Source organism: Bombina bombina, chromosome 6 (assembly GCF_027579735.1).
Source record: "Bombina bombina isolate aBomBom1 chromosome 6, aBomBom1.pri, whole genome shotgun sequence".
Taxonomy (NCBI): domain Eukaryota; kingdom Metazoa; phylum Chordata; class Amphibia; order Anura; family Bombinatoridae; genus Bombina; species Bombina bombina.
The window spans coordinates 504043206-504055460 of NC_069504.1; the positions used below are offsets into that span (position 1 = coordinate 504043206).

Sequence of the window (12255 nt, forward strand, 5' to 3'; positions counted from 1 at the left end):
ATAAGGTAAAGCGGCATCTGTAGCCATAACCTTCAGAAAACAAGGCCCACACATTGCTTATATTCAGCAAGTGTTCTTGAGGACCGGTCTGGGAACTGCAATAAACTATGGGAATTTAGTGTTCCCTCCCAAAACCTTAAATAAAATATCCCTAGCAAAATTCACTGTGCACTAGTGGGAAAAAAAATCACAAGGTTCAAGTGCAAAAAGAAAGAGTGGCTTTCCCCACAATCCATGGACTTCTGCTCATTTCCTGGAAAACATCAAAAACAAAAGTGACAGCTCCCCATGTCTGAAGGGAAGCGGGATGTTTGTCTCCCATTTCAGCACATCCGCCGTAGGAGTATGTTGAATAATAAGCTTTGTGGTGACCACATCCTTAGCTGGAGTCACGGCTTTTCTGATTTCGCATGAGTGGGCGATGATGACGTAGAATTTCCATGGAGTGCTGCCAGTGCCAGCAGGAACGGCAGAAATACTTGAAGCACACCTGAAAGAGAAGAATTATCACTATATCTGAACAATAGTATTAGTTTCATAATTATAGGGGAGTGCATTATTTTATTTTATAGAACTGGATATACATATCTATACACACCCATCTAGACACACATACATCTACCTAGACACACATACATCTATCTAGAAACACACATCATATATATATTAAACATACACATATCGACACATACATACATACACACTATATATATATATATATATATATATATATATATATATATATATATATATATATATATATATATATATATATATACACACACATATACATACATACAACATAATTTATGTAAGAACTTACCTGATAAATTCATTTCTTTCATATTGGCAAGAGTCTATGATCTAGTGACGTATGGGATATACAATCCTACCAGGAGGGGCAAAGTTTCCCAAACCTCAAAATGCCTATAAATACACCCCTCACCACACCCACAATTCAGTTTAACGAATAGCCAAGAAGTGGGGTAATAAAGAAAGGAGTAAAAAGCATCAAAGGAATTTAGAAATAATTGTGCTTTATACAAAAAAAAAATCATAACCACCATAAAAAGGGGTGGGCCTCATGGACTCTTGCCAATATGAAAGAAATTAATTTATCAGGTAAGTTCTTACATAAATTATGTTTTCTTTCACGTAATTGGCAAGAGTCCATGAGCTAGTGACGTATGGGATAGCAATACCCAAGATGTGGAACTCCACGCAAGAGTCACTAGGGAGGGATAAAAATAAAAACAGCCATTTTCCGCTGAAAAAATTAATCCACAACCCAAAATATAAGTTAATTCTCATAAATAAAAGCAGAAGAATCAAACGGAAACAGCTGCCTGAAGAACTTTTCTAGATACAAACAGAGAATGCAGCAGCATAGGTATTTTACCAATTTTATTTTGGCACAGACAAAGTCCACAACGTTTCGGGTGTTACCCCATAATCATGTGAATACATAATGGCACTTGAATCTGTCCTTATATACCTATACACAGGTGTAATCAAACAGTAATTAACAGCTTGTTAGTAAATTTACAACTTCTCAATACTGTTACACCCTCTAGTGGATATTTCATGTCATTACAACATAAAATTTACACATTTTCATAATCCTTCAACAAATGGTATAAAAAGAACAAAGTGCACAAAAAAAAAATCACTTAAAAACAGATTAAAAATCATGGAAGGCAGATATTATCACGAATCACATCAAACTTAAAGGAGTACAATCCATTTAACAGAATCTAGCAAATCTTAAAGAGTTTCTTAATAAAAAAGTGTCCAATCTAGATCTCTATTCATCCCTTTTGGCAGCAAAGTCCCCAACTTAAAGATCCAAAAAGCCTCTCTAAGTGATTTTTAATCTGTTTTTAAGTGATTTTTTGTGCACTTTGTTCTTTTTATACCATTTGTTGAAGGATTATGAAAATGTGTAAATTTTATGTTGTAATGACATGAAATAACCACTAGAGGGTGTAACAGTATTGAGAAGTTGTAAATTTACTAACAAGCTGTTAATTACTGTTTGATTACACCTGTGTATAGGTATATAAGGACAGATTCAAGTGCCATTATGTATTCACATGATTAAGGGGTAACACCCGAAACGTTGTGGACTTTGTGCCAAAATAAAATTGGTAAAATACCTATGCTGCTGCATTCTCTGTTTGTATCTATTTTGGGGTTTGCAGGAACCCTGCAGCGTGCATTGAGCATTTAAGGGTGCTGGACTTTGGATTGTTGGCTGTTTGTTACCTGCTTTGTCCTTTGCACCTTATTTGCCATGGAAGGAAATATTCCTGATCAAGATACCAATGTATTTGGCTACAGTGAAATGGAGGCAGCCAGGATCAAGACTCTGGTGAGGGGCTCAAGAGACTTTTTTTGAAAACTACCCCGGCAGAGATTTCTGGTAAAGAATTCACTAATTTGTCAAAAAAACATCTAGCTTATGAGCTACACTCTACAACCCTAGCTGAATATCACAGGGTGAAAAGAATACCCAGAGGGTTGAGGATGACAGCACGTCCAACTTTGATGTTGACAAATAAGGACTATTGCGAGAAATTTGAACGTATATTAAATAAGTGTTCGCTTGATTTAATAACACTTACTGTGGAATGCCTGCAAAAAGAAATGGAGGAGCAAGAAAATACTTTAAATGAGATGGAGAATAATTTGCGGGCTACATTACCAGTAGATGGAGCTGCTAAAGTTTTCACAGATACCAAGACGGCCGTGGACGAGTTACGCAAGCAGCTGGAACAACGCAAGCGCAGTAAGTTCATGCGAGACACTGAGGACTACCAGACAGGTCACGTGTATCGATGGACACGTGACCCGACAGCAAGAGACCGGAGAGAGGGGAGAGGCTCTTGGCGCAGACAAGCGAGTAGAGGTAACACCAATACCAGCAAGGAGAGCGGTTCCTCTTCCGGGTCATCAGAAAGACCGTCGGGGGACTCAGATAGCGATGCCGCCGTGGCGGCACCAAACACCGCCGGAGCAAACAAAGGAAAAATGGGGGCACGCCAGATTCGCCAGACCAGATCCAAGGTAAAGAACTAACTTCTCTGGTGGTGAATACCTCATCTACTACTCTTGATAAAGATGAACTGTTGGTTCTGGAAAAAGGACTCTCTTATGTACCCAAAAAAGAATGTGATTTCTTTATGTTATATCAAGATCTGCATAGATTATTTCGCACATTAAAATTAAAAGCATTTTTTGAAAATTACAATGAGAATGTTGATACAGGCGATTATGATCGACTTAATGTTAAAAGATGCTTTAAGAGAATCTAGGAAGTGTCACACTGACAGACAAGGTAATAATTTTTCTAAGTCTTCAAAGGATAAGAAAGATATAATTTTGAGACAAGCCGATAAAGGCGGTGCGACTAATATTAGATAAGAAATATTATATTGAAGAGATTTTGATACAACTTAGTGACCAAGATGTTTATGGCAAATTGGATAGGGATCCCATATTTCAAATTAAGAAAGAAATATCTCATGTGGTAATGAAGGCAGTGAAAAACGGTTTGATAGATAATAAAACTATGGAATACCTTTGTGTAGATGAACATATTACACCCATTTCTTATACCTTACCAAAGGTCCATAAGAATGATAGGAGGCCACCTGGTAGACCAATTGTGGCCAGTACTAATTCTATCTTTTCCAATATTGCAATATATCTTGATAAGATACTAAGACCTTTTGTCATAACTTCCGAATCTTATGTTAGAGATACCGATGATTTTTTGGTTAAATTGGAAAATCTACAGCTAGAGGATAATAAATATATTTTGTATTCTCTTGATGTGGTAAGTTTATATACTTCCATCACCCATTCTAGCGGAATGGGGGCAATTTGTAATGTTTTGAAATCCAGTGGTAATTACTCTGACCAACAATGTGAATTTCTTATGGAACTATTAGATATAGTACTTAGATGCAATTATTTTTTGTTTCAAGACCAATTCTTTATTCAGAAACAGGGCACTGCCATGGGTTCCAATGTCGCCCCTAATTACACCAAAATATATATGAATATGTATGAAGAACGTTTTGTTTATGAAAATTTAGCCTTTCAACAATATGGCGCCACCTGGTGGCGCTATATTGATGACATCTTTGGGATATGGAGGGGCGACATTGGAACCCTGCTCAATTTTGTTAGTGACCTTAACAGCTGCTCTAGATACATACAATTCACCCTAACTTGGAGTGAGGAGCGTATAGAATTCCTTGATACCTCTATCTATAGGGAAGAGAATGCTTTGAAGGCTGACATATATAAGAAAAAGATTGATCGCAATAATTTGTTGCGATATGAGAGTGCACATCCACCGGCACTGTTGAATTCTCTTCCCTATAGCCAAGTCCTTCGCGTTAAGAAAATAGTTTCTGATCCTGAGTTGTCTAGCCAAAGACTCAAGGAAATGGGTCAGTTATTTAGAGAACGGGGCTATCCTGATACAGTGATTAAATCCAATTTGGATAAGGTAGAGGTTAGGACGAGAGAAGACATCCTTCATCACAAAAATGCCAATAAGGATAAAAATAAGGGTGACAGAATTACTTTTGTCACCGAATACAACAAACATAGTAATAAAGTTGTTAGTATCCTTAGGAAACATTGGCATATTTTGTTTGAGTGTAATCCTGACATAAAGGCCTTTAAAGAATTTTTTATGCCTGCATTCAGACGGGCACCCTCCCTTAGAGACAAACTTATTAGCAGTGATGTTGGCACTGCTAAATCAGGGGGCACCAGATATATTACTAGGGCCAATAAGGGCTGTTATCCCTGTCTGGGTTGCTTTAGTTGTAGTAATATGATTAAAGGAGCTGTGTTTTTTCAGCCACATACTGGAAAAAAAATTGATATAAATTGCTTTTGCACTTGCAATAGTGAATATATAATCTATTTGATTAAATGCCCATGTGGGCTCCTTTATGTGGGTGAGACGACACGTAAAGCCCGTGAAAGAATGAATGAACACAAATCTAGTATCAGGAGGGGGGATTTAGAGGCCCCAGTTGCCCATCATTTTATTAAGGCTAAACATAACATTTCTCAACTTAGGTTTCAAATCATAGAACAAGTGCATAGACCTAGGAGAGGAGGTAATAGGGAAAAACTATTAAAGAAAAGAGGCTTTTTGGATCTTTAAGTTGGGGACTTTGCTGCCAAAAGGGATGAATAGAGATCTAGATTGGACACTTTTTTATTAAGAAACTCTAAGATTTGCTAGATTCTGTTAAATGGATTGTACTCCTTTAAGTTTGATGTGATTCGTGATAATATCTGCCTTCCCCCTAATCTTTCTAACTACTATAAAGCCGCACATTTAGCCAGGGTTATAGCTTGGAACCATGCCAACCCCTCAAAGCTTTGGATACAGATGGAGGGCCATCTAGCTCAGGCTAACCCCATAAGAGACCTCCCCTGGATTCCTAAAGAGTCCAGACCACGCACTATACAAGACAATGACTATATTAAAGCTTCCCTAGATGTGTGGGATGATGTACTTGCTCACACAAAGGGAATCTCCACTGTACTTTCCCCCCTGACCCCCCTCCTTCGATATCGCCTCTTTCTCAAACACGACCTATACTCTCACAACTCAACCAATAGACTTCATGGGTCCCTACCAGTTTATTTAGTGACCAACACCTCGGGAGTCAAAGACAGACTTACCCTTAATGAAGAACTAGGCCCACCCTTCCACCGTTGGTATTCCTACCTACAGATTAGGCACGCGATCACCCACTGCCCACACAAAGAAACAATACTTAGACCCTTGACCACTTTTGAACAGCTATGTATTAATCCGAATATAAATAGAGCACACATCTCTCTAGCGTACAGAATGCTCAGGGGCTCTTTCCCAGAAAAAAGACCTACATACCTCACTAAGTGGGCAGTTGAACTCCAAGATGGCCTTGACACTGAGACCTGGAGACAATGCTTTCGACACACACATTCTGCCTCCCTATCCTTAACCATATCTGAATTAAACTACAAAATATTAGCTCGATGGTATTTAACCCCTCAGCGCCTGAGGATCATATACCCTAATGCCTCCTCCAGCTGTTGGAGACGATGCGGTGAGGAAGGTACCCTCACCCACATATGGTGGTCGTGCCCCCTCCTACATACCTTCTGGAACCAAGTAGAAAGACACATAGCCCATACTCTGGGGGTACCAATCACACTCTCCCCATCAATTATAATTCTTAATCTCATTCCTAAAATCACTTGCGTTTACCGCAGAAAGCTGCTTCTCCTAATGCTATCTTGTGCTAAACGCTTAATCCCTAGGAAATGGAAGACATGTGAGATACCGTCTATTGCCCAATGGAAATCTGAAGTAGACCATGTCCTCACGCTAGAAAGGATGCATTACTGTTATCTAGGTAAACAAGACATGATCTGCAATATTCAATTTATATGGGATCAAAGGTCCTATGATGGCCACACTTAAACAGTCCCCCTGACATTCTATACCCAAAACTTTTATAAGCTACAACAACTTTCTTCTCTGTGATTTTAAAGAAAGTAGGCCAGGCGGGACACCCTTTCCCCCCTCCATTCCCCCTTTTAGCCCCTATCTCCCTACCCTCGCTTACTAACACCCTCTATATTCTTTTATATCTTCTAATGATATGTTATGACTCACTTCTTCCTTCAAAAAATCCCAAAAATTCTTATGAGAATTGGATTAATCATTAATGATGACTGTCTTCACTGTGAACAGCTATGATGCTATTATGATGTAACTGAAATTATAAATCTTGTTCATTTTCAATGTACCAATTTTCAATAAAAATCATTTAAACAAAAAAAAAAAATATCTGCCTTCCATGATTTTTAATCTGTTTTTAAGTGATTTTTTTTGTGCACTTTGTTCTTTTTATACCATTTGTTGAAGGATTATGAAAATGTGTAAATTTTATGTTGTAATGACATGAAATAACCACTAGAGGGTGTAACAGTATTGAGAAGTTGTAAATTTACTAACAAGCTGTTAATTACTGTTTGATTACACCTGTGTATAGGTATATAAGGACAGATTCAAGTGCCATTATGTATTCACATGATTAAGGGGTAACACCCGAAACGTTGTGGACTTTGTCTGTGCCAAAATAAAATTGGTAAAATACCTATGCTGCTGCATTCTCTGTTTGTATCTATTTTGGGGTTTGCAGGAACCCTGCAGCGTGCATTGAGCATTAAAGGGTGCTGGACTTTGGATTGTTGAAGAACTTTTCTACCAAGAAGCAAATACATCAAAATGGCAGAATTTAGTAAATGTACACAAAGAAGACCAAGATGCTGCTTTGCAAATCTGATCAACTGAAGCTTCATTCTTAAAAGCCCAGGAAGTGGAAACTGATCTAGTGAATGAGATTTAATTCTGAGGTGGGGCTTGACCCGACTCCAAATAGGCTTGATGAATCAAAAGCTTTAACCACGAAGCCAAGGAAACAGCAGAAGCCTTCTGACCTTTCCTGGAAACAGAAAAGATAAATAGAATAGAAGTTTTCCTGAAATCTTTAGTAGTTTCCACATAATATTTCAGAGCTCTCACCACATCCAAAGAATGTAAAGATCTCTCCAAAGAATTCTTAGGATTAGGACACAAGGAAGGAACAAAAATGTCTATTAATGTTGTTTTAATTCACAGCCTTAGGTAAGAATTTAAATGAAGTCCGCAAAACTGCCTTATCCTGGTGAAAAATCAGAAAAGGAGATTCACAAGAGCGAATAATTCAGAAACTCTTCTAGCAGAAGAGATGGCCAAAAGAAACAACACTTTCCAAGAAAGTAGTTTAATGTCCAGAGAATGCATAGGCTCAAATGGAGGAGCCTGTAAAGCCTTCAAAACCAAATTAAGACTCCAAGGAGGAGAGATTGATTTACTGACAGGCTTGATACGAACCAAAGCCTGCACAAAACAATGAATATCAGGAAGTTTAGCAATCTTTCTGTGAAATAAAACAGAAAGAGCAGAGATTTGTCCCTTCAAGGAACTTGCAGACAAACCTTTATCCAAACCATCCTGAAGAAACTGTAAAATTCTAGGAATTCTAAAAGAATGCCAAGAGAATTTATGAGAACACCATGAAATATAAGTCTTCCAAACTCGATAATAAATCTTTCTAGAAAAAAGATTTACGAGCCTGCAACATAGTATTAATCACTGAGTCAGATAAACATCTATGACTAAGCACTAAGCGTTCAATTTCCATACCTTCAATTTTAATGATTTGAGATCCTGATGGAAAAAAACTGACCTTGAGATAGGTCTGGCCTTAATGGAAGTGGCCAAGATCTGCATACCAGAACCTGTGAGGCCATGATGGAGCCACCAGCAACACAAACGATGGCTCCATGATGATTTTGGAGATCACTCTTGGAAGAAGAACTAGAGGCGGGAAAATATAAGCAGGTTGAAAATTCCAAGGAAGTGTCAACGCATCCACTGCTTCTGCCTGAGGATCCCTGGACAGGTACCTGGGAAGTTTTTTTTAGATGAGATGCCATCAGATCTATTTCTGGAAGCTCCCACATCTGAACAACTTGAGAAAACACATCTGGGTGGAGAGACCATTATCCCGGATGTAAAGTCTGACGGAGATAATACGCTTCCCAATTGTCTATACCTGGGATATGAACCATAGAAATTAGACAGGAGCTGGATTCCGCCCAAACAAGTATCCAAGATACTTCTTTCATAGCTTGAGGACTGTGATTCCCATCCTGATGATTGACATATGACACAGTTGTGATATTGTCTGTTTGTAAACAAATGAACGGTTCTCTCTTCAACAGAGTCCAAAACTGAAGAACCCTGAGAATTGTACGTAGTTCCAAAATATTGATTGGTAATCTCGTCTCTTGAGATTTCCAAACCCCTTGTGCTGTCAGAGATCCCCAAACAGCTCCCCAACCTGAAAGATTCTCATCAGTTGTGATCAAAGTCCAGGTTGGACGAACGAAAGAGGCCCCTAGAATTATACGATGGTGATCTAACCACCAAGTCAGAGAAAGTCTAACATTGGGATTTAAGGATATTTAATTGTGATATCCTTGTATAATCCCTGCACCATTGGTTCAGCATACAAAGCTGGAGAGGTCTCCTATGAAAACGAGCAAAGGGGATTGCGTCCGATGCTGCAGTCATGAGACCTAAAACTTCCATGCACATAGCTACTGAAGGGAATGACAGACTGAAGGTTCCGACAGGCTGCACCCAATTTCAAACGTCTGTTAGAGACAGTCATGGACACTGAATCTTTCTGGAAACCTAAAAAGGTTACCTTTGTTTGAGGAATCAAATACATTTTTGGTAAATTGATCCTCCAACCTTGTCTTTGAAGAAACAACACTAGTTGATTCATGTGAGATTCTGCAGAACGTAAAGACAGAGTACCAAGATATCGTCCAAATTAGGAAACACTGCAATACCCCGCTCTCTGATTACAGAGAGTAGGGCACCGAGAACCTTTGAAAAGATTCTTGGAGCTGTTGCTAGGTCAAAAGGAAGAGCAACAAATTGGTAATGCTTGTCTAGAAAAGAGAATCTCAGGAACGGATAGTGATCTGGATGAATCGGTATATGAAGATTTGCATCCTGTAAGTCTATCGTGGACATATAATGCAATTGCTGAACAAAAGGCAGAATTAGTCCTTATAGTCACCATCTTGAATGTTGGTACTCTTACATATCGATTCAAAATCTTTAGATCCAAAACTGGTCTGAATGAATTTTCTTTCTTTGGGACAATGAATAGATATGAATAAAACCCCAGACCCTGTTCCTGAAACGGAACTGGCATTTTTACCCCTGATAACTCCAGGTCTGAAACACACATCAGGAAAGCCTGAGCCTTTACTGGGTTCGATGGAATGCATAAGAGAAAAAATCTTTTCACAGGTGGTCTTACTCAATCCTATTCTGTAACCCTGAGAGACAATACTCTGAATCCAATGATTTTGGACCAAACTGATCCAAACATCTTTGAAGAATTTTAATCTGCCCCCTACCAGCTGAGCTGGAATGAGGGCCGCACCTTCATGCAGACTTGGGGGCTGACTTATGACTTTGATCTCTTAAAAGGCTTGGATTTATTCCAATTTGAGGAAGGCTTCCAATTGGAAACAGATTCCTTTGGGGAAGGATTAGATTTCTGTTCCTTATTTTGTCGAAAGGAACAAAAACGGTTAGAAGCTTTAGATTTGCCTAGGTTTTTTTATCCTGAGGCAAAAAAACTCCCTCCCCCCAGTGACAGTTGAATTTATTGAATCCAACTGAGAACCAAATAATTCATTACCTTGGAAAGAAAGAGAAAGCAATCTGGATTTAGAAGTCATATCAGAATTCCAAGATTAGAGCCACAAAGCTATTCTAGCTAAAATAGCTAAAGACATATCTAACATCAATTTTGATGATACCAAAAATGGCATCACAAATGAAATTATTAGCATGTTGAATCAACTTAATGCTAGACAAATCATGATCTGATACCTGTGCTAAAGTTTCCAACCAAAAAGTTGAAGCAGCTGCAACATCAGCCAAAGAAATTGCAGGCCTAAGAAGATGACCTGAATATAAATAAGCCTTCCTTAGATAAGATTTAAGTTTCCTATCTAAAGGATCTTTAAAAACAAAATTTATGCTTACCTGATAAATTTATTTCTCTTGGTGTATCCAGTCCCCGGATTCATCCATTACTTGTTGGATATTCTCCTTCCCAACAGGAAGCTGCAAGAGGATCACCCACAGCAGAGCTGTCTATATAGCTCCTCCCCTTCCTGCCACCTCCAGTCATGAGAAAGGAAAAACTATAGGGTGCAGTGGTGACTGTAGTTTAAAAAATAAATAGCACCTGCCTTAAAATGACAGGGCGGGCCGTGGACTGGATACACCACAAGAGAAATAAATTTCTCAGGTAAGCATACATTTTGTTTTCTCTTGTAAGGTGTATCCAGTCCACGGATTCATCCATTACTTGTGGAATACCAATACCAAAGCTATAGGAGACGGATGAAGGGAGGGACAAGGCAGGCGCTTAAACGGAGGGCACCACTGCCTGTAAGACCTTTCTCCCAAAAACAGCCTCCGAAGAAGCAAAAGTATCAAATTTGTAGAATTTAGAAAAGGTATGAAGCGAAGACCAAGTCGCTGCCTTACAAATCTGTTCATCAGAAGCCTCATTTTTAAAAGCCCATGTGGAAGCTACTGCTCTAGTAGAATGAGCTATAATTCTCTCAGGAGGCTGCTGGCCAGCAGTCTCGTGAGCAAAACGGATTATGCTTCTTAACCAAAAAGAAAGAAGTTGCCGAAGCCTTTTGGCCTCTCCTCTGTCCAGAGTAAACCACAAAGCAGATGTTTGATGAAACTCTTTAGTGGCTTGTAAATAGAATTTTAAAGCACGGACCACATCAAGATTGTGTAATAGACGTTCCTTCTTTGAAGAAGGATTAGGACATAGTCAAGGAACAACAATCTCCTGATTGATATTCTTATTAGATACCACCTTAGGAAGAAACCCAGGTTTGGTACGCAACACTACCTTATCAGCATGGAAGATGAGATAAGGAGAATCACATTGTAAAGCCAATAACTCCGAAACTCGTCGAACAGAGGAGATAGCTACCAAAAACAGAACTTTCCAAGACAACAGCTTGAAATCTATGGAATACAAAGGTTCAAACGGAACCCCTTGAAGAACTAAATTTAGACTCCATGGAGGAGCAACAGGTTTAAACACAGGCTTGATTCGAACTAAAGCCTGACAAAACGCCTGAACGTCTGGAGTATTAGCCAGACGCTTGTGCAAAAGAATAGACGGAGCAGAAATCTGTCCCTTTAAGGAACTAGCCGACAATCCCTTCTCCAATTAACGCACCACATCTCTCTAGCTACTTCCCTTGTCGAGAGCTGCAAGAGAATGACTGAGTGGCAGTTAGGGGAGGAGCTATATAGACAGCTCTGCTGTGGGTGATCCTCTTGCAGCTTCCTGTTGGGAAGGAGAATATCCCACAAGTAATGGATGAATCCGTGGACTGGATACACCTTACAAGAGAAAGAAGTACTATCTTCCATAGGAATAGTAGTACGTTTAGCAAGAGTAGAGATAGCCCCATCAACTTTGGGGATCTTTTCCCAAAACTCCAATCTAACTGCTGGCAAAGGATACAATTTTTTAAACCTTGAAGAAGGAATAA

The 12255-nt window shown here is 39.0% G+C and overlaps 1 protein-coding gene across 1 annotated transcript in view; it reads right to left on the bottom strand.

Annotated features, from left to right (window-relative positions):
* Nucleotides 1-250: 250 nt before the first annotated feature.
* CPEB1 (cytoplasmic polyadenylation element binding protein 1) overlaps nucleotides 251-12255 on the bottom strand; it is a 387216-nt gene continuing 375211 nt past the window's right edge. The window contains exon 8 of the mRNA XM_053719311.1: nucleotides 251-490. Coding sequence (XP_053575286.1) covers nucleotides 380-490 — 111 coding nt within the window. The 3' untranslated portion in view covers nucleotides 251-379. The remainder of the gene's footprint in view (nucleotides 491-12255) is intronic.